Genomic DNA, 22754 nt, shown 5'->3' with positions numbered 1-22754 from the left:
GCACAATGTTCAGAGGATATGATTAATCCTAGTTAATAAAATAAAAAAAACCTTAAGTGGTCTATATTTATTAATATTATTTGCCGCAGAGATGACAGGGAAAAGACGAGGCCATGATCCATTTGGAGCAGTGGCATTACGGCATTGGAGAGCATTCGGCGGCGACCAGCAGATGGAGATATTGATTCATTAGTAGAAGGGACCACAGTTTGAATTCAGGGAATTGTAGCGGCTGGTTTCTCCTCGTATTATTCTGGGGGATTGTGAAAAACGGGCAGGTGGCTGGGGGTGCTGTGGAGGCGCAATAATTCTGGAGAACAGCAAAATAAGAGTCCTTCTCCCCAGGCGAGCGCCTCTGGAATGCATGGTAGAGGCGCAGCTGGAAAAGGGGTGATGCTGGAGGGGGGGCTTTACCCCGGACGCTAGGGGGCGCCCCCAAGGCAAGCAAACCGCTGCGGGGACCGCAGGGGGGCTTAGAAATCGTAGACTCATAGTGCTGGAAAGGGTACCGAGGGTCATCTAGTCCAACCCACGGCGATGCAGGAATCACAGCTCTGGGGCTGCTCCTGCTTTTGATCTGCAGAGAAATTTCCTTGCCGTTTCTTTCCATCTTTATCGAGGGTCTTTCCCCCCCTGTCCATTTACTCTTTTGTTTGTCTAAAAACCCTCTTTTTTCATTTCACTACTTCTGACCTTTTGAAATTTTCGGTTCCTGTTTCCTTCCATCATCATCAACAACAACATCATAATCAAACCAAATAAAAAAAATCCCTTGCATTATAGCACCTTAGAAACCAACTAATTTAGTTGGTCTCTAAGGTGCTACTGGAAGGGGGAAATTTTTTTATGTTGTTTCGACTACACCAGACCAACACGGCTACCTACCTGTAACTATAATCAAACCAGTAACTTTCTGATTTCCCCCTTCTCTCCACCCCCCGCACATCGCCCGGTTGGTTTCTCCTCCTTTTCTCTAAAGGGGCGCGGAGGTTGCGCGGCCCGCGGCTGCGCCTGGGGCGGGACCAGCGAAGGCGGGCGGGGCGGGGAGGAGGAGGGGGGCGCTGGCCGGCCGCTCCCGCGGCTGCTCTGCCTGGCTAGCATGGCTTTTTCCGCGCCCGGCGCTGCCTCCGGAGGGCTCCGCACCCAGGACGCCTGGTCCCAGCAGGTAAGCGAGGAGAACCCGCCACGATGCCCGTCCCTCTCCAAGAAAACCCCGCACGCACCTCTTTGACTCCAGTCCTTCTTTCCTTCTCGCCAGCCCAGAATCACCCTCGTTTTTTCCGACCAGAAGTCAGCGTCTTGTGGACGCCCGCGCCCCCCACCCCTCATTTGCTCTCTGAGCAGAGAAAAGGCGGGGTTGCAGGGACCTCTTTCTGAGCAGGGTGGGGAATTTAGCCCCTCTCGGAATGCCTTCTCCACAGTCCAATGGAGAAACCTTCTGGAGTCCCTTGTGCAGGCTCCTTGCGGCTCCCTGCAGCCTCATCAGGTTTCTGGTCCTCCGCGTGGAAAGATCCCTCCTGCCTCCGCTTAGCTGCCCCTCCCTCTCCCTTCTGTGCTCAGGTTTGGCCATCCATGGCTACTAGTCCTCATGGCCATGTGCTCTCGTCAGGATCAGAGGTATAACACTCTGTTGTGGAGCAACAACAACAGCATGCCTTTAGCTACACCTGCAGTATACTCAGGTTGACGAAAACATGCAATGGTTTGGAGGGTGTGGGCAGAATAAAGGTGCCAGTCCCAACTCTTAAAATGCTAGAACTTCCAGGGAGCTGGGGGTGGGGGTGGGGATATGTATCCAGAACAAACTAAAGGAAATTGGGTGGCTAGGACAACTTTCATAGCTGCCAAGTTTTCCCTTTTCTCTCGAGGAAGCCTATTTAGCATAAGGGAATTTCCCTTTAAAAAAGGGAGAACTTTGCAGCTATGACAACTTTCCTCGTGCATTTTGTGGGATTCCCCACCAGGATTCTCCAATTAGCAATAATGTAAACATTAGTAGGATGACAATGAGTGCGCAAATGCTGTTTGAAGGAAGTGTTTTTAAAAGTAAGGCACAGCAGCTAGAAAGGTTCAGGCTATGCTTCAGTTTGCAGAACTTGGATTTGAGTCTATTGTTAATGAGGCAAATATGGGAGGCTGCATTTTTAAGTGTTGCCTTGTTTGTAAGCCACCTTTGGCACATTTATCTATTGGCAGGCGGCCATGAAAATCTAAATAGTAATAAAAATTATAACCTACTCAGGGCATAACTATGGAACTCACTGCCACAGGATGCCCTGGCATTGTGCTGCCTGCTGACTGATGTTTTTAAAAGTGGATTAGCCAAATGCATGAAGGATGGGGCCACCAGTAGGTAGTCTTCATTTCAAGGACATCAGAGGAGCCTGACAGCGACTCAGACCAAAGGACGCCCATCTCAGCTGGATGCCCCAGTGGGAATCCCGCAAGCAAGGACCTGAGATGCTCACCAGGGGAATCCACTTAGTTCCCAATGCTGGCATAATACATGACCATCATTGTTAGTAGCCTTACGTTCCACAAATTTCCCTAAATGCCTTTTAAAGCCATCTATTACTACGTCTTGCGGGAGCAAATTCCATAGTTACAGCTCCATGCTGTGTGAAGAAGTCCCTTATTTATTGCATTTATGTCCCGACTTTTTCCTCCAAGGAACTCAAGGCGGCATGCGTGGTCCTCCTCCGGACCACACTGGCTCTGAGTACCGTATATTCTGGCATATAAAATGACTGGGCTTATAAAACGACCCCCAACTTTTCCAGTTAAAATACAGAGTTTGGGATATACTCGCCGTATAAGAAATACGACCCGGCGTATAAGACGACCCCTGACTTTTGAGAAGATTTTCCTGGGTTAAAAAGTAGTCTTATACAGGAATATGCAGTGTATCCACATATTGAGCTCCTGAACGCATTGCTTTGCCAGCCTGGTTTTCCCTCTGTACGTGTGGAACTACATCTCCCATCAGCCCCAGTGTCATGCAGCCATGCATGCTGAGGCTGATGGGAGTTGTAGTCCAACACATCTCAGTCTGGAGGACACCAAGTTGTTGAAGGCTATATCATAGAATCATAGGGACTCTGAGGAACATCCTGTCCAAGCAATGCAGGAATATGCAGCTGTCCCATACGGGGATTGAACCTGCAACCTTGGCTGTACCACTGAGCTATCCCGTGGTCATGCAGGGACACACCTCATTTTGCTCTTTCTTCTCTCCAGATCTTTCCTGTCATCCATTGGATCCAAGCAGTCATGGCTTCTTTGAGGTACTGCAAAGCTTCTTCTTTCTAAAGATGTAACCTGGGACTGATGGAGAACCTCTCGCCAGAGGCTGGTCTCTCGTTTTAGGATAGCTCTGAAACCCTTTGAGGATTTGTTCTCCTCTGTTTTAATGGCCATTGCTGATGTTATTTATTTACTTATTTTTAAAGCCTGTTGCAAGTCACCTCGAGTGTCAGAGAGGCGGAAGATGAATGTTTTAAATGAATGAAATGAAAATGTCATCAGCCAGGAGTTTTGACAAATTAAAACGTTTTCACTGCCCCTGTTGGCCAGGGACCCCCTTGAGGTGCATTTGTGCAAAGACCTCTATGCATGCTTTGGGCTTCTACATTATCTTTGTGCCATTAAATTCAGCAAAAGTTGGAAGCTGCCGATTTTTTACAGGATGGAGAGAAGTATTTTTGGTTGCCTTCTACTGTCCGCAGATCAAGCCACTGTTAAAAGCACAATAATGGGGGCTTGGGAAAAATGTTGGCAACCCTTTGCAAATGCCAGTCCTCCTTTGCATCCATTGTCTAAGGCAGCGTTTCCCAACCTTGTGCCTCCAGCTGTTTTGGGACTACAACTCCCATCATCCCTAGCTAGCAAGACCAGTGGTCAGGAATGATGGGAATTGTAGTCCGAAAACAGCTGGAGGCACAAGGTTGGGAAACACTGGTCTAAGGCAGTGGAAGCTGGAAGTAGCAAGGATTAAGCTGTGTGTGTGTGTGTGTGTGAGAGAGAGAGAGAGAGAGAGAGAGAGAAGAGCAACAGCTCAAGCGGTCATCAACTTATTTTCAACCTAAGGCTCATGGCCACAAACGGCCCACGGGGGTCATTTAACCGGCCCACGAGCTGCCCCCGAACCAAGCTGCCCGCTCAGCGAGTCCCCGCGTGCTGTGCTAAACCGGCGTGGCACGGGGACTCGCTTCTGCAGTGCGGGAAATTGTGTCTGCGCATATGCCGACAATCATGTCTGCCAGAAATCGCAGGCGCGCGCACGATCCGGCCCACGGAGGGATCTCCGCTGGAGTGAACCAGCCCAGGTGAGGTAAACCTTGCCGACCCCTGTCCTACGCCCTTTAAGCAGCTGAGTGAGAAGCAGAAACTCGGCAGATAAGCTTTCTCCATCATGCAGGCTCAATGATGCAGAAACTGTCAGCTACAGAATTTCTGGTGGCCACCTGCTGTTCAAGGCATGAGAGCCCCACTAGAAGGAAAGTTGGCAACAGTGGTGGACCTTGGCGCCTCCAATTTCAGGGGCACCCTGTGCAATGCCAAAAACTCTCTCTCTCTCTCTCTCTCTCTCTCTCTCACACACACACACACACACACACACACACACCGCCCACTTCTTTCCCTCCATTAGATGTCAGGTAGCCTTTGTGGGCACCCTTCTACTCTTTTTTTCCCAATTTTTTTAATTATTTTTTTATAGAAACATAACACAACTGACAATACCAGAAAAGGAAGGGGGGGGAGAAGAAGAAGAACCAAAAACAAGAACAGCAACAATAATTTCATTGCTTAATCTCTTGTCAACTCATTGTTCTGCGACTTCCTCAGATCCTCCTTACTGCGATTCATTACTTATTCTTTTTAGCAATTTCAATTTCATAATCATTTTAACCTTATATAAATTGTACTTCTTCTTAATTGTTTACGAAACCATTGTCTTCAATTGCCTATTTTTCTTTACCACTAAGCCCAGTCCTACGCTACAGCATTATATATAACTCCAAGTCCATTTCTTATTAATTAATTACAATACTATTCTTCTTCAAATAAGCTTTGAAGTTCTTCCAATCTTCTTCCACCGATTTTTCTCCCTGTTCTCGGAGCCTCCCGGTCAGATCAGCCAGTTCCATATATTCTATCATTTTCATCTGCCACTCTTCCACAGGTGGTATCTCTTGTGTCTTCCAATATTTTGCTATCAAGATTCTAGCCGCTGTTGTGGCATATAAAAAGAATGTGGTATCTTTCTTGGGTATTTCATTCTTGACTATCCCCAACAAAAAGGCCTCTGGTTTCTTTACAAAAGTGTTTTTAAACACTTTCTTCAGTTCATTATAAATCCTTTCCCAGAAGTCTTTTATTTTGGGGCAAGTCCACCACATGTGATAAAACGTTCCTTCTACTGCTTTACATTTCCAGCACTTATTATCATATGTATGATACATCTTTGCTAATTTAACTGGAGTTAAATACCACCTATGGGCACCCTTCTACTCAACCAATCAACTCTTTGTTCCCACAGCATAATAGGGTCCAGCTCGCTGATTGGGTATGCAGTGCTCCAGAATACAGCCAGATCCCCCCAGGTAAGGGAATTTCTTTTATTGTGTTTTTTTTATTGCTTTTTTAAAAAAAGAATTCACCTAAATTGCCCTTTATGTAAGCAGCTCAGAAGGGAGGGGCAGAAATCTCCATGAAGAATGTTTAAAAATTTCAAGGGCATTCTTCCCTCCTCGTTGCTAAAACAAATATTTCACTCTAGAGGCTGGTGGCTGAATCATCATCTTGTTTCATTTCAGAGCAGCTGTGCTCTGTGCAAGAGCAGAGCCCCTGGCAAGAGGTCAACTCCTCCGTTGGCCAATAAGCGGCTGCTTTATTATTATTATTATTTGCATTTATATTCCACTTTTTTTATCCAAGGAGCTCAAGGTGGTGTGCATGTTTCTGCCCCTCCCCACAACAACCCTCTGAGCTAGGCTAGGCTGAGAGGCAGTGACTGGCCCCCAGCATTACCCCGTGAGCTTCATGGCAAGGAGACCAGGGTCCATATTCCCACTCAGCCATGAAGCTCACCGGGGTGTCCTTGGGGCCTGTCGCTGCCTCTCTCAGCTTAACCTGCCTCACAGGGTTGTTGTGTGGATTAAATGAGAAGGAAAAGAAATAAGCATACCACCTTGAGATCCCTGGAGGGAAAAAAGATGGTGTATAAATGCAATAATGGGGGGTGGGGGAGAGAGACAAAGCCTTTCACTGCATGCCTGTGCGGAGAAGCTTCTCCTGTTGACTTTCTGTCTGTCATGCCACCTCTGTCTGTATGTCACACCATAGAAGCGGGGGGGGGGGGGACAGACACAGTGAGCGAGGAAACCAGCAACTTTATTACAAACCTTGGAATTGCAGCAAAAAAATGGGTTTTTATTTCATTCTTCATCCTTGAAGCATGACACATGGCTTCAAGGATGCTTAAACGCAGGTTCCCGCAACCTCGGACCCTTCAGATGTGGGTGCATTTTAAAAATATATATTTATATTATTCAAAATATTTATTGCGATTTTCAAATTTCGCATACATGAACGTTGGCCTCCTGTTGCTACAATCAGCATCCACATAGAAAAGGCCACATTGACAACGGCTACCTACCTGTAACTACATTTAAAGTGCTAGGGCACCACTTTAAAGAGCCGTGGCTCCCCCCAAAGAATTCTGGGAAGTGTAGTTTTTTTTAAAGGGTAGTGAGGGAACCACCACAGAGCTACAGTTCACAGAGTGGTTTAACACTCAGTTCATCTCCACAGGGAACTGTGGGAATTGTAACTCTGGGAGGGGGATAAGGAGGGGCTCCTAACAACTCTCAGCACTTTTAACAAACTACAACTCCCAGAATTCCTTGGGGGGGGTTGAGCCATTTTAGAGTGGTATCATAGCACTTTAAATGCATGGGGTGAACTTTTCGGACCCCATGGTTACTATGCAGTTTAACAGTTTCCTTACCCCAGCAGAGGGATTTCAAAGGATGCTTGTAGGATTGGAACTCGTGTCCAAAACTGCTTGGTTGTGAAGGGAGGCGATGGATTCCTCTCCCAGTGTGGGTCCTTCCCACATTTCATGACCATTCAAACTCTGTTTACAGGTTGAAACTTTATTTACATCATCCATCAGCCATAGCAATAAAACAACAATACGATATACAGTACAAAGGTTAAATATCTGCCGGCCGAGAATCCATTTCCTGCCTCTGGTGAGGTGGACTTCAGCCACAAAACCTTGTGCTGTAATCAATTGGTTAGCCTTTCATGGGCCGCAAAACTGCTTGCTGCCAAAGACTAATTCATGTAATCTTGAAATGCTTGCTCCTCCCACAGTTGTTCCTGCTAAAGAATGGAATAATTTTACTTTATTTATTCGCAAAAGTACTCCTATACCATCATAGCTTACCAGAGTGGCCACGAGGTCCTTTCTGGGGAGGCTTCACATTGGCTTCTGAGAACCAGCTCAGTAGAACAGATCTTAAAGCTTCGGCAAGTTTGATAGGTCAATAGCAGTATTTTAACTGAAACCCAGTTAAACGGCCAGTCCTATCATTAGGCAGAGTGAGGCCCCTGCCTCAGGCAGCAAGTGCCTCAGGCAGCTGTTCCTGCTGGCTGTTATCCCACCCAGCCAGCTATTTCCCCTTGGTTGCCACCCAGGCCGTCCTGTACCCCCTAATCCAGCAGTGGCCAAACTTGGCCCTCCAGCTGTTTTGGGACTACAACTCCCATCATCCCTAGCTAACAGGACCAGTGGTCAGGGATGATGGGAATTGTAATCCCAAAACAGCTGGAGGACGCCAAGTTTGGTCACCACTCCCCTAATCTAACCTGCTGCCTCGAGGGATCGGGAGCAGAATATGCTTCCCCATCATTGGCGATGAAGAAGCAGGATTCAACCTCTCGTCTGGAATGGGGAAAGGGCACCAGAACTTAAAGCAGTGCATAGTTAAACTACGGAACTCCCTCCCGCAGGAGGAAGTGATGGCCACCAACTCGGCTGGCTTTACAAGAGGACTAGGTGCATTCATGGGGGAGGACGATGCCACAATAGTGTAGTGTAGTGGTTAGTGTTGGAACAGGACCTGGGAAAGGCCAGTGTTTGAATCCTGCACTCAGCCACGAAGCTCTGGGGGGCAGCCGCTACCTCTCAGCCTAACCTGCTTCACGGGGATGTCGTGGGGATTAAATAAGATGGAGGGGAAGAAGCCATGGTCACCACCTTGAGCTCCTTGGAGAAAAAGGTGCGTTGTGAATGCAGTAAATAAGGAAATAACAACCCATGTTCTTCCCCAGGGACGGCCTTTGTTCTACTTGAGCCTCTTGGATCTCTTTCTGGGCATGTGCTGGCTGTTGGGGGCTCTCCTCTACAGTGAAGAGGCTGCTACGTCCGCAAGCCAAGAGGCTGCTTGCTACAACCTACAAGCCACAGGAGAGGTAAGAACGATGCCGGCACTTTGGCCTGTTTCAGGGATGGAGAATGGGTTTTTGCCTGAGGTACTAGCAGCAAGCTACCTAGGGAGCCAAGGTGCTGTAGTGGTTAGAAGCTTGGACTAGGACCTGGGAGAGACCCAGGTTCAAATCCCCTCACAGTCATGTTCCAGAGCAGGCATCCCCAAACTGCGGCCCTCCGGATGTTTTGGCCGACAACTCCCATGATCCCTAGCTAGCAGGACGATGGGAATTGTAGTCCAAAACATCTGGAGGGCCAAAGTTTGGGGATGCCTGTTCCAGAGTCTCCTTTATCCAGACAAAGTTCAAGATAACTTCAGTCCCATTTAAAACAAATAGATTACACGTGGTCAAGCAGAAGGCCATTAGAGGCAGGGCCTTCTCCAATGTGGTTCCATTTTCATGGAAAACACTCCGTAGATAAGCCAGTCTGGTCCCATCACTGTTAGCCTTCTGCTGTTTAGTAGGAATGTGGCTGTTGTCCCAGGAGGCTTTTGGGGTCCTAATTCTACCCTAATTATTCTTGGTTATTTTTTCCTGCTTCTGATACAGTTTCCTGGTTTGTTTGTTTGTTTGTTTCATGGGGTTTAGTAACTGTGAACTTACTAGTGCTCTAAGATAACTGGTCTTCCCTTACGCTATGTTGTTAGCTGCCATCCGGTTTTCCTGTTCCCCCCAAAAGCAGAATGCCGTATAAAAAATAATAATTGACATGATTTGATGGCATCTGAAGGCCTGAGATCAGGCATCCCCAAACTGCGGCCCTCCAGATGTTTTGGCCTACAACTCCCATGATCCCTAGCTAACAGGACCAGTGGTCAGGAATGATGGGAATTGTAGTCCAAAACATCTGGAGGGCCGAAGTTTGGGGATGCCTGCCTGAGATGGTCTGCTAGAAATTGACCAGTGATCAAATGGTCTGTGGTCTACTGGTCCACTGCCCACCTTTGGAGAATCAGGACTTCCTTGGACAATCTTTACAAAAGCAAGACAGTCCTCCAATTCTGAGACTGCATTTGCTTTTCTGGTGCTTTGCAGACTGGAGCATTGGGGATTTCTCCTTGTTACACCAGCTGGAATGTGTGCTGGCTGGGTGCTGAGCTGTCACAAAAGGTGTGGTTTGGTAAACATGTCAGCTCAACTCTTCAAGGAGTTGAGCTGGCTTCTGAGTAGGCTCTCCTTCTAGACCAGAGCTTTCGAAACTGTGCATGGCAACACGTTTGTGTGTCGCGCGAATGTTCCCCGTTCTCTTCCCAGGGCTGGAAAGGGGTTAGTTTAACCTCCGGCTTGCTAGCAAAACTGAATAACTGTGTGTGAAAGGATGCATGTCTAAAAAGTTTGTCGCCAAGATGAAAAGTTCGGAAAGCTCTGGGTTGGAGGCAGAAGACAGTTGCCTCTTGGGTTAAAACACACCTGCTTGCCCCAGAAACTTGCAGATCAGAGCAGCGGTTGTTGTAAGGCTGTGGGGTTGGTTGGGTTTTGCCAAGTGTTTGTTGGAAGAAGCCTTCTGCTAAACCAGGAAATTAATCTGCCGAGCCCAGACTTGTCTGCTCTGACTGGGGTCTCAGGTCTTTTGTTTGCTTTGGGATAGAGCGAAACCATAACATGGGTCTGCGCCAATAGACTTTGCCTGGCAGTGAGCAGGTGTGAAATTGCAGTAAACTTCCTGGAACGAGCATACACAACACTCTCAAGGGAAAGCAGGAACTGATGTACCTGTGCTGTGCTGATGTGTTTTGTGCCTTTGATCCTGGGGTCCCAAGTGCCTGTGATCCCAGTTTGGGAGCTAGAGCTAGAGCTAAATGCTAAATACTCACCTCACGATTGTGAGTAGTGGTGGTGGTGGTGGTGGTGGTGGTGTGTATTCAGAGCCGGTCAACCCAATGTTTCAGCATCTGAAATTTCTCCAGGCCAGGGGTAGCAGGTGTGGTGCCCTCCAGATGTGGCTGGGCTCCAGCTCCCAGCCAGAATGGCGATTGGCCTGGAAGGATGGGGGCTGGAGACCAACATCTGGAGAGCATCACATTGGCTACCCCTGCCCTAGATCCTAGGGAATCCTATTTATTAACACAAATAAATAATAATTAATCTGTACAAACTATTGAGATTTCCAGCATATAATGCATCAGGGGAGCACAAATTATTTATTTATTTGTTTCTTTTCTATCAGAGATAGCCATTCCCAGGGAAGAATACAGTTCAGGTCATATTGTTCATGATAGCTATATATCCTATACACTTTTAAAATGTGGCTCTTTTTGGGAGGGGGAGGTTATTGGGTTGTTTTATTTTTATTATATAGAATGTGGTTTTTATGTTGATCTTTTCTGTGAACCGTCCTGAGACCTTCGGGTATAGGGAGGTATATGATTATTATTATTATTATTAATTATTAATATTAATAATATTATTAATAATAATATGGGCAAAGATGCTTTGACAATGCACGAAAGCTCATACCAAAATAAAAACTTAGTTGGTCTTTAAGGTGCTACTGAAGGAATTTTTTTTATTATGCTTTGACGAGTTTATCTTTAAGACCATATTCATTTGGATATTGCCCAAAAGGCCACCATCTTACATAACATGTGCCCAGTTTTCTTGTCCTTTTGATCACTCCTGTTATTTTCTCACTGGTAGCCAGTCTCCAGATACAGTATTCTTAAACTTCAAATCCAGGGACACTCCTGCTGGCCTTCCAGGTTCCAGAGAGCTGTTCCTTGTGAAGAGGGAGTGGTGGTTAAAGGACTCTAGGAATAGTAGCTCTGGGAGGGGGAAAGGAATCTATCAGCACCCGTCACAAACTACAGTTCCCAGGATTCCTTGGGAGAAGCTATGACTGTTTAAAGTGGTATTATAGCGTTTTCAGTGCATGGTGTGAGTGTGATCTAAATTAGGATGAACCTAATTTAGACTAGGGACGCAGGTGCCGCTGTGGTCTAAACCACTGAGCCTTGGGCTTGCTGATCGGAAGGTCGGCGGTTCGAATCCCCACGACGGGGTGAGCTCCCGTTGTTCAGTCCCAGTTCCTGCCTACCTAGCAGTTCGAAAGCACGTCAAAGTGCAAGTAGATTAATAGGTACCGCTCCGGCAGGAAGGTAAACAGTGTTTCCATGCGCTGCTCTGGTTCGCCAGAAGCAGCTTAGTCATGCTGGCCACATGACCCAGAAGCTGTACGCCGGCTCCCTCAGCCAGTAAAGCGAGATGAGCGCCACAACCCCAGAGTCGTCTGCAACTGGACCTAATGGCCAGGGGTCCCTTTACCTTTACCTTTAATTTAGACTACCCCTTGAATGGGATACCTTGCAAGCCCCGCTATAGGAGTCCCTGGTTAGAATCATTATATTCTTCCTTTTTAAATGACAGTGGCCTACTGGTTTTCCAAACCTTCAAGCTTATTGTTGCACATGTATTATCAGTCATGCCAGGAAATCCGATCTTCCTGTTTCTGTGTTTTCATTTTTTCCATTTGCTGGCCTGCAGCACATCTGGTCTTTCTGACATTTCCCCCGGTCCCTAGTTTGCTCCTGCCTTTAAGAGAGCATTTGAATTATTCTGAAGCTGTTTACACATCCAAAGGAATCTTGCCTGTATACAGAAATTGCCCACAGGCCTGTTAAGAAGCAAAATGCTGAATAAATATAGGCACAGTGTTTAGCCAAACCACATTCCTGGGCTCTGCACCCAGAAGTTCATCTTTGTAAACTGCCTCCCAAAATCAGAATGTGAAGGGTACATATGTGTCTCGAATCAAGTTAAATCTGTATCTGTGTGTAATTTGTGTAGGTAATCTTGCAGAAGAATCTGGTTTGCCACAGTGGGAAATAGGATACTGGATGCCTTTGGTCTGAGTCAGCAGAGCGCTCTCTTCTTAGTCAAATGTAAAAATTTGGATGGAGAAAAGCAAATATGTTCCCTTCCCTTGGACTCAAAGTTAATGCATGTGTTGCTTTCAACTACCAAAGGGCACGTTTGTGGAGCAATCTAGCCAGCACTTGTTTGTAGCTCTTTGTTTAAATTAATTCGCCCCTAAAAGCTGAGCCATTTTGCTTGTTGTTCTCTCCCAGCTTATTGAGATACGTCTGCTATTTTCTTCCTCTCACCTCCACTCATCCTGTCAATAATTCCTGCATGAATAAAGCCTTTGAACTTCAGAAACTGTAAGCGATTATTCCCATCTAATTGACCCAAGCTGCAAGGTCTGCTAACAAATTTTGCCAGGAAATTAAAGGCAGGAGACAGCTTTGTCTCCAAGTTCCTTGCAGTACCTGGCATTACTATGGCTCAAATGCAGACCTTCGGGGGGGGGGGGGTTGTGATCAGCAGAGAGGGCCCTCTTGGCAGATCCATCACTCTAAGAAGTTCTCTGAGGTGTGTGTGTGTGTGGCATTCTGGGGTCTAGATCTAGATCCATATGAAGGATCCTGCTGGATCAGGCCAATGGGGGCCCATCTATTCAAGCATCCTGTTCTCACACTGGCCAACCAGATGCCTGTGGGAAACTACTGTATTTTCCCATGTATTGGATGAGGCTTTTTGACTCAAAATCATGCCAAAAAACTGGGGCCGTCCAATACAGGGATAATTAGGGGGGGGGGAATAGAAGAAGCGGCACGGTTGGCGGGAGCACGGCTTCCCCCATGCCACAGCGAGCAGGGAACAATTGGGGTTCCTGCCTGCAGCTGTATTGGGGGGGAGAGAAGCTGCACAAATCCCCCCCGAAGCTGCTGCGCGCTGCAGGCGCTCCCTGGGTCGTTTCCGCGCACAGCGGCATCAGAGGAGGTTGCGCTCCCGCCAACCTTATGGCTGGTGGGAGTCCAACTTCCCCTGAAGCCGCTGTGAGCAGGAAACGATGTAGGGAGTGTTTCCTGCCCGCAGCTGCGTGGGGGGAGAGGCTCAACAACTTTGGGCCATCTCCCCTCATTTTCTTAAAACTGAGTGCCCAAAATGGGGTGGTGTGGTGTCTTGTATATGGGGGTGTCTTATAGACGGAAAAATATTGTAGCAAGCAGGATTTGAACTCAAGAGCACTCTCCCTTCCTGTGGTTTCTAGCAACTAGAGATTCTTTGTAATTTGTTTCAAACTGATTTTAATATTGTATTTTTAAATTGATGTAACCTGCCTCGGAATAGTATGGTGGGTGAGAAATTGAAATAATAGCAATAACAATGAGGGACCCAGGTGGCGCTGTGGGTTAATCCACAGAGTCTAGGGCTTGCTGATCAGAAGGTCGGAGGTTCGAATCCCTGCAACGGGGTGAGCTCCCGTTGCTCGGTCCCAGCTCCTGCCCACCTAGCAGTTCGAAAGCACATCAAAGTGCAAGTAGATAAATAGGGACCACTCCGGCGGGAAGGTAAACGGCTTAGTTGGTCTTCAAGCTGCTGCTGGAAGGATTATTATTTTTTGTAACTTAAATAGAAAACTTTAGGAAGATTTTTCCTCCAAAAGCATTTTATTTTTAGAATCTGATTTAATTTTTTAAAAAAACTTATTGATTTTTATCCACACTGCAAGCAATCTAACCAGACTACCCATTTCTGCATTCCACTGCAATATATTTACCAAACTCCCAACAGGGCCATCCCTCAGCAACACTCCTGGTTTGCTGTCTCTGCTTGTTCCCATGTCCTCTCCATTTGCCTGTCCAGAGTTGCCAAAGAACCATTTGTGTTTTTCAGGATCCTCTCATGACCCCCTCCAAACGTGAATTCCATGCTCCACTGAAATGCAACAAGGTCCTTGTGTGGCTGCTGTACAATTTACCTGCCCCCCCAATTAAATCCAAATGGCCTAGAAAGCTTTTAATAAAATTCCACTCCATTTGGCCAGCACAATGGATGGGAGGAAAGCAAAGCAGTTATAATGATGGGCGGGAAAGGGGCAGGAGGGAGGCAGGACAAAAATATCAGAAGAGCCCAACCGGGTCAGACTTAAGCCACATACACACTGACCCCGTTTGGAGCACTAAAATGAACTTTCAATCCAGAGCATCTCGTAGCCATCCGCAGCATGCTGTTTTCAATCCAGATTGATTCTAGATAGCAGTTACTAGGTACACTTTTGAAAAACACAACACCCCCCCCCCCGGATTATCTTATTCATGCTTTTCAATTCAATTCAATTTGTTATTTCTACCCTGCCCATCTGTCTGGGTTTCCCCAGCCACTCTGGGCGGCCCCCAGCAAAAGATTAAAAATACGATATAAAACATCAGTCATTAAAAACTTCCCTAAACAGGGCTGCCTTCAAATGTCTTCTAAAAGTCAGGTGGTTGTTTATTTCCTTGATCAGAGGGCATTCCACAGGGCGGGTGCCACTACCGAGAAGACCCTCTGCTGTTGCTGCTGCCGCTGCTGCCACTGGAGCCTCCTCCTTCTCCATTGTCTGGGCGCGGCTGGCGTTGCTGCTGCTGGCTCCTGCTGGCTCGGGGTGTGCGGCGCTGCTGAGCGCTTTGTTGGCTGGCGCTGCAGCAGCCGGTTCCGGGCGCTGACCTGGCAGGCCTCCTCCTGCCGCATTGCTGCTGCTGGCCTCCGGAGGCAGCCTGCTGGGTCGGCGCCCAGCGTGCCCCAAGCCTCTGGGAGTCAGCAGAAGGAGGAGGAGGCATGCCGGGTCGGCGCCCAGCAGCGCCGCGCGCTCCAAGCCCCAAGCCAGCAGGAGCGTTTGTTCCTGGAGGGTTGGGGCGCTCCGCACGTGCTGTTGGGTGCTGACCTGGCAAGCCTCCTCCTCCTCCTGCCGTCTCCTGGAGGCTCAGGGCGCTCCGCACGGCGCTGCTGGGTGCCGACCCAGCAAGCCTCCTCCTCCTCCTCCTGCAGCTGGCGCTGCTGCTGGCTCCCGGAGGCTCAGGGGTGACTGGAGAGGTGCGGGCAGCTTCGCCTCTTTCTTGGTGCCCTCCAGAACTGCGCCTACCACTATGGCTTATTTTTGGGGTATGGCTTATATTTCTCAAATGCTTGAAAATTATGGTTACGTCTTAAAATATGAGAAACACAGTAGCAGCTTGCTCTTTGAGATTTCAACCTGGAAGTGAGTTTCCTGAGCTTTCTGAGGCCTTGCCGCCTTCCGAAGCCAAGCCCCGACCTCTGCCGGGCTTGCGGAGGCTCCGCGATGGGCCTGTAGGTCACAATCGGCCCACAAAGCCTTGCAGCCTCCCAGAGGCAAGCCCCGACCTCCCCCAGACCTGCCGAGGTTCCGCGGTGGGCCTGTAGGCCGCGATCGGCCTCTGAATCCTTGCAGCCTTCCAGAGGCAAGCCCTGACTTCTGCCTAACCTGTGGAGGCTCCGCGATGGGCCTGTAGGCCGCGATCGGCCTCCAAAGCCTTGCAGCCTCCCAGAGGCAAGCCCCGACTTCCCCCAGACCTGCAGAGGCTCAGCGATGGGCCTGTAGGCCGTGATCGGCCTCCGAAGCCTTGCAGCCTCCCAGAGGCAAGCCCCAACCTCCCCCGGGCCTGCGGAGGCTCTGCAATCAGCCTACAGGCCGTGGGAAGCTTCCATGGCCTTCACAACTGCCCGGAGCCAGACCCCAGCATCCTCAGGATGCCCAGCAGGTCGCATCCCAACCCCAGAATTAGGTAAGAAACACCTAACGAAGACCAAGAGCAGTATAGCTGCTAAGAAAACAAAGATGAGCTCGGGCCAAAAAGCCCTTCACAAACCTTTGCCCCAGCCCCAGCTATAGAAAGATGGGTGGCAATCAGCCAGGTAAGCCCACCTACCCTGTGTTGGCATGGTGGTGGAAATTTTTGGGATTCTGCAAGGGAGTTTGGGATTTCTTTACATGAGTCTGCCTTGTGCCTTTGTTTACGTGAGTCTGCCCTGTGCCTTTCTCTCTGGGGTTCAGGAGCTAATCAAGAAAGGAAGCTGCGGTACAATAGGCTGAGATAAGAAAAGTGAGCCTGACCGAGGCCCCCTTTGGAATCGGAGGCCCGGGCCAAATGGCCCATATGGCCCACCCTCTGTTTGGGCCTGATTCCCACCCCATTTGCAGATGGAAGAGAATGTCAGGGTGGGGCCAGGTACCACGGACTGTGGCATAAACTTGCTTATAGTAGTAAAAACTGCTTTCTAGAAATTAAAAGCTTTTTTACAGGACCACCGTAAATGACACAGGGTGCCTCTCCGCAAATGCTTTGTTTTGTCCATCCAGTCAGCTGGTCCCCTGAAAGGGGGAACATCTTCTTCCTCATGGTATTCATAATATAATACAGTTCTAAAAAGTTCCTTTGTTGTTGTTTTCTTAAAAGGATGTTGGTGGGTAGGAGGAATTCTTTCTGCCCTTAGCCCTTTCTGCCTTCAAACTCCATGCCCTGCCCCAAGGCTATTTTAACAATAATATGCAGAACTCTTTTTCCTTTGGATTTGTCGTTTTTCTTCTTATAAGAACAGTTATTGTGGCAGGTAGGTGCTGGAAAAGCCATTTTAAAATCCAAGAATATGCCAGTCATTTTAAAATGCAAATAGCCACTTAAAACCTCATATTCTGCAATTCTGTGTCATTTGTGTACATGTCCCAGAATTCAGCATCCTGAAAATGGCACTTTTTTTTAAAGAGGCAAGTGGCTAGTTGTTAGGGTGATGAAAATCATTTTGACAGCATGCAGGCAGTTCTTAGTGGAATCCCAAGGGCTGGAGGGAGCTTGGCTGAGTAGAGGATTCCATACTGGCACAGGTCCCAAGTTTATACACAGTGTGATTGCAGAATTGTGGGTCATGCATGTTGCACAACCATGTTCTTCCTCCTTTCCCCAGATCTTCTATGTTGCCTCCTTCTTGTATACTGTCAATTACATCTGGCACCTTTACATAGATCTGAAGATGAAATATAACCAGAATCTACAAAACCGGCCACCCCAGGTAAATTTCGTTTTGGTAACAGCTTGCATATTTTAAAGAATGACTTCGTACACCGCTTGATGTGGCAAAAGATATGCGATTCACACAGATTGTGACAAAGAAATAGAGTCAGTGCATAATAACAAAATGCAAAACATTAAAACTGATACTGACATGATTCCTGTGGGCTGTTATGATGCTTTGAAGAAAAGGCAAACCCTAAACACTCACTGGCAATACAGTGGTACCTTGGTTTATAAACTTAATCTGTTCCAGAAGTCTGTTCTTAAACCAAAGCATTCTTAAACCAAGGCGTGCTTTCCCATAGCATCAGGGGACTCAATTTACAAATGGAACACACTCAACAGGAAGCAAAACATGTTCTTATTTCCAAGGCAAAGTTCACAAACCTAAAAACCTATTTTCAGGTTTGCAGCGTTCTTAATCCAAGTTGTTCATAAACTAAGTTGTTCTTAAACCAAGGTGCCACTGTATTGGGAAAGATGGGCAGCTTCATATAAATGTATATGGGTGTGGGTTTGTATTGAAGTGTAGGTGAGTGGCACATAACGATTAGAGTTTTGGACTAGGACCTGGGAGACAAGGGTTCAAATCCCCACTCAGCCATTAAGTTCACTGGGTGACGTTGGGCCAGTCACTGCTTCTCAGCTTAACCTACCTCATTGGTGGGGATTTAAATGACAAGGAGAACCATGTATGCCACCTTGAGCTCCTTGGAGGAAAAGATGGGACCTAAATGCAATAAACACACACACACAGTTAAAATTAATTAAAATTAACAAAATCCATGCAGCACTATGAAACTCCCTCCCACAGGAGGCAGTGATGACCAGCTTGGACGGATTTAAAAGAGAGTTAGACAAATTCACAGAGGAAATGGCTATCAGTGGCTACTAGCCACGATGGCTATGCTCTGCCTCCACAGTCAGAAGCAGAATTGCTCCTGTAAATGAGTCGCTGGAGCACCCAGGCAGAGAAAGCACTCTAGTGTTTGGGTCCTGTTTCCCACGGGCATCTGGGTGGTTGCTGTGAGAACAGGATCCCGAACTAGATGATGAGCCATTGGCCTGATCCAAAAGGCTCTTCAAACATTCTTAGAGAACATGGATTTGATGTCTGCAAATTCCGGGAGTGATTCCCCTCTATTTTTTTTCTCTCCATACAGTGCAGGGGACATTTTTTGTGAGGTTGTGGTGTGGTGTGTATAACCCTAACAATATGGTGCATGCCCATGGAGGCTCTCAGAAATTTCATGGACAAAAACAGAGCCCACCTTGTCCGCTTGTAGTTTCTCTCTACCTCCCACCACGGCCTGTTCATTCTGCTATATTGCTGGCCGGTTTGACACCTTCCTTGCTTTCCTGAACACAGAATTTCAGGGAGCATTATTAAAAAAGCAAGTAAGATGTTTGCTCCTTTGGTTAATGATCTACTAGCATGAAAAACATAACTGGCCTGAGACATACAATCATATGACCTGCATCATGTGACACAGCCTCCTACAGCAGGCTACTACAAATACTTTGGATCTCAAGCATTGATCCTTGATGTGAGATTCACGCTGTTACAAGCAGAAAATTCTGAGTGTCTGTTGGTGAAAAGTCATGGTGTCTGGGCTTGTCTGGGCCGCCAAGACCACATAACACCGGTCTTGAAAGATCTACACTGGCTCCCAGTACGTTTCCAAGCACAATTCAAAGTGTTGGTGCTGACCTTTAAAGCCCTAAATGGCCTCGGTCCAGTATACCTGAAGGAGCGTCTCCACCTCCATCATTCTGCCCGGACACTGAGGTCCAGCACCGAGGGCCTTCTGGCGGTTCCCTTGTTGAGAGAAGCCAAGTTGCAGGGAACTAGGCAGAGGGCCTTCTCAGTGGTTGGACCTGCCCTGTGGAACACCCTCCCAACAGATGTCAAAGAGGAAAACAACTACCAGACTTTTAGAAGACATCTGAAGGCAGCCCTGTTCAGGGAGGCTTTTAATGTTTAATAGATTATTGTGTTTTATTTTTCTGTTGGAAGCCGCCCAGAGTGGCTGGGGAAACCCAGCCAGATGGGCGGGGTATAAATAATATATTATTATTATTATTATTATTATTATTATTATTTATTATCTTGTACCTGCTAATCTGCTCACTGATGGGAAAGTGACGCATAGACTTGCATCTAGGGTTGCCAGACTCAATAGAGGAGAGGACTTCTGTGCCTTTAATTGCCCTGCTCTCTTTTTGAGTCTGGAAACCTTAAAGAGAAACCAGCAGACCCTTTGTTTAATTTCCAAGCAAAGGGTCTGCTGGTTTCTCTTTAAGGTTTTCCAGACTCAAAAGAGAGCAGGGCAATTAAAGGCACAGAAGTCCTGTCCTCTATTGAGTCTGGCCAACCCTACTTGCATCCATGCATAGCCATGTAATGTTTGCTGGGTGTTGTTTAGGGTGGCCAGCAAAGGAATGGTTGCTGTTTGCAGTGTCAGTTAACCGAGCAGAGCAGGTTGTCCTGGGCGGAGGCAGAGGCAAAACCGCTCCCTTGTCGTCACCTGCCCTTGAACAACACTCTTGAGGAGCAAGCGTCACTGTTTTGGGAACAGAGGGACACAGTTCTGAGAAAAAGACAAACCTCAGTAAATACTTCACCTGCTCTGTGATCAGCAGTCCCTCCACAACTGGCTCAACTCGGAACGGACAGCGCTGCCTCGAGGAACACAAGGAGCCTTCTGTGTAGTTTCTGCAGGTGGAGGCAGCTGCACCACTTGTGAGCTGGATTGCTAGGTTGGTAAAGCATTTCCCGTTACTTACCAATAGCAAACAACCAAAGAGCTGGCAAAGAAACCTTTCTCTCCCTTTCTCCTAACACAAGAACTCGTGGACATCCAATGAAGCTGAATGTTGTGAGATTCAGAACAGATACAAGAAGGTCCTTCTTCGCGTGACATGTGGTTAAAGAGTGGAACTCACTTCCAGGGGAGGCAGGGATGCCCGCCAACTTGGATGGCTTTGAAAGACAAATTGGGGAAGAGGAGGCCTGATGGGGCTGGAGTTTGTGAGTTGTGCATTGGGAAGAGTTTGCATTCATGGAGTAGCAAATTTCTCCCCCTTCGTTGCGAACTACAACTCCCAACATTGGCCAGACTGATTGAGGCAGGTCACCCAGGTCTGAAAGAGAAAGAAAGGGAAACACTCCCATTGCATAACAAGTTATTTGTCTCCTTGGTGTGGGATAGTCCCTTGTCAGCCCCTTCTTCCTGGTTCTCAAGCATCTACTCCCCACCCACCCCTTTCCCCTCCAATAGCTGGAGATGCTGAAGTCAAGCTGCCCCCAGGCACCTAAAGATTCAGGCCTGGACCACAAAGCCACAGTGTAGTAGTGTGTGCCTGGGCACCCAAAGCAGCCACAAGACTCAGGAGGAAAGGGTCTGCAAACCAGATGAGGAATGGTTGAGGAAGTTGGGGATGTTTAGCCTGGAGAAGATGAGTCCGAGAGGAGATATGAGAGCCATCTTCAAACATCTGAAGGGCTGCCACAGGGAAGATGGAATGAGCTTGTTTTCTCTGCTGCTCCAGAAGAGAGGATCGAATCAATGAATTCAAATGACCAGGAAGGAGTTTCCTTTAGGAAGCACTTTCTGAAGGCAAGACATGTTTAACAGTGGGAAGAATTAGGTGGCAGACTCTCCTTCACTGGAGGTTTTTAAGCAAGGTTGGATGGCCACCTGCCAAGGATTCTTGAGCTGTGATTCCAAAATCGCAGGGGGTGGGCAAGATGACCCTTAGGGATCCCTTTCTTACTTTGAAACTTCCCAGTGGCTGGAAGAACACCTGTCTTTACCTCTATGTAACTTCATTGCAGGCTTGGTGTGGAAAGAGCTTCTAAGCTCTCCGACTTGGTTGAGAATCGACTCACGCAATTTGAGCCAGCCCACCTCCATCCGTGTGTAGTTGAAAGTCAAATGAGCATAAGATGATGGCTTACTGTCACACACAGTTGTTTTATGCATATCAAAATGGTGATTCCCCGTCTTGTGTCAAAACTATACAAAGCAGTTAAACCCCTTGTGTGTGGTTTCCCCCCCCTTTCTTTTGTAGATTCTAAGCTACGCAAATCACATTGGCCAAGCAGCTATCGTTTTTTCCGGGTAAGTTTAAATGGTTTGGAATAGGGATTCCTCCATTCAGAAAGAAAGGTTTTGTTTTGTTTTTTAAAAAGAAAAAGTAGTATATATTTAGGGACCCAGGTGGCGCTGTGGGTTAAACCACAGAGTCTAGGGCTTGCTGATCAGAAGGTCGGCGGTTCGAATCCCTGCAACGGGGTGAGCTCCCGTTGCTCGGTCCCAGCTCCTGCCCACCTAGCAGTTCGAAAGCACGTCAAAAGTGCAAGTAGATAAATAGGGAACGCTCCGGCGGGAAGGTAAACGGCGTTTCCGTGCGCTGCTCTGGTTCGCCAGAAGCAGCTTTGTCATGCTGGCCACATGACCCGGAAGCTGTCTGCGGACAAACGCTGGCTCCCTCGGCCTATAGAGCGAGATGAGCGCCGCAACCCCAGAGCCGGACACGACTGGACCTGATGGTCAGGGGCCCCTTTACCTTTTACCTTTAGTATATATTTAAGCAACCAAGCAAACAACAATGTGGTTAGTGGAGAAGGTTGGTAAAGAAAGGTTTTTCTTCCTCTCTTATTACACTCTAATTCCCAGAGTGGTTTAACAGTTAGTCTCCATGCCCAAGGAACTCTGGGAATGGCAGCTCTGGGAGGAGAATGGGGGTCGCCTAACAGCTAACTATCAGCACTCTTAACAAACTACAGCTCCCATAATTCTTTGGGGGAAGCCAGGACTGTTTAAAGTGGTAGTGCTTTAAATGTAGTGCTTTAAATGTCTGGTGTAGTCAAAGGTGGCCCAAAGATCTGATTCCATTTGAAGCAGATTCAAACTCTGGGCTGTTTCTTTGTTGTCCCTTTCTTCTTCCAGCTTTGTCCCTCTCTTATTGATGGTTCCCGTGTTTGGGCTGGGCAACTATTACGAATGTTTTCAGAACTTCACTGCGGAACATGGGTGAGTCAAACTGACTGTACTTTAGCTGTTGCTGAATGAATCACCTTCCACAGCACTGAATAGAGCCCTCAAACAATTAGACATTTATTTCATTTTTTTTTAAAAAATCAAAGCAGTTTGCAACAATGATAGTATAATAAAAATTAAAACACTTTGTCAGCTGGCCATTACGGAAAACGCTTCTTAATTTTCTTCATAAGCAGCATACCAATTCCTTCCTTAGCATTACTGGGGGTATAGGGTGGGCCAAATGAAGATGGTTTGGCTGTGGAATTGAATATGTATTAATTGTTAGCTGCCAGGAGGGTTATCACAAGAAAATGGAAGTATTTACAGTAGATGGATTAACTAAGGATTTATGGTATAG

The 22754-nt window shown here is 47.5% G+C and overlaps 1 protein-coding gene across 1 annotated transcript in view; it reads left to right on the top strand.

Moving 5' to 3' along the window:
- Positions 1-990: 990 nt before the first annotated feature.
- The window catches only part of TMEM116 (transmembrane protein 116), a 31135-nt gene continuing 9371 nt past the window's right edge, over positions 991-22754 (top strand). The window contains exons 1-7 of the mRNA XM_035117174.3: positions 991-1165; positions 3238-3284; positions 5540-5603; positions 8341-8481; positions 17242-17346; positions 21423-21472; positions 22304-22387. Of these exons, the coding sequence (XP_034973065.3) occupies positions 1100-1165; positions 3238-3284; positions 5540-5603; positions 8341-8481; positions 17242-17346; positions 21423-21472; positions 22304-22387 (557 nt within the window). The 5' untranslated portion in view covers positions 991-1099. The remainder of the gene's footprint in view (positions 1166-3237; positions 3285-5539; positions 5604-8340; positions 8482-17241; positions 17347-21422; positions 21473-22303; positions 22388-22754) is intronic.

This window comes from Zootoca vivipara, chromosome 6, assembly GCF_965207765.1.
Source record: "Zootoca vivipara chromosome 6, rZooViv2.hap1.1, whole genome shotgun sequence".
Taxonomy (NCBI): domain Eukaryota; kingdom Metazoa; phylum Chordata; class Lepidosauria; order Squamata; family Lacertidae; genus Zootoca; species Zootoca vivipara.
Note: the sequence above shows the minus strand (reverse complement) of the source record. Positions and strands in the feature narration are given on the sequence as shown.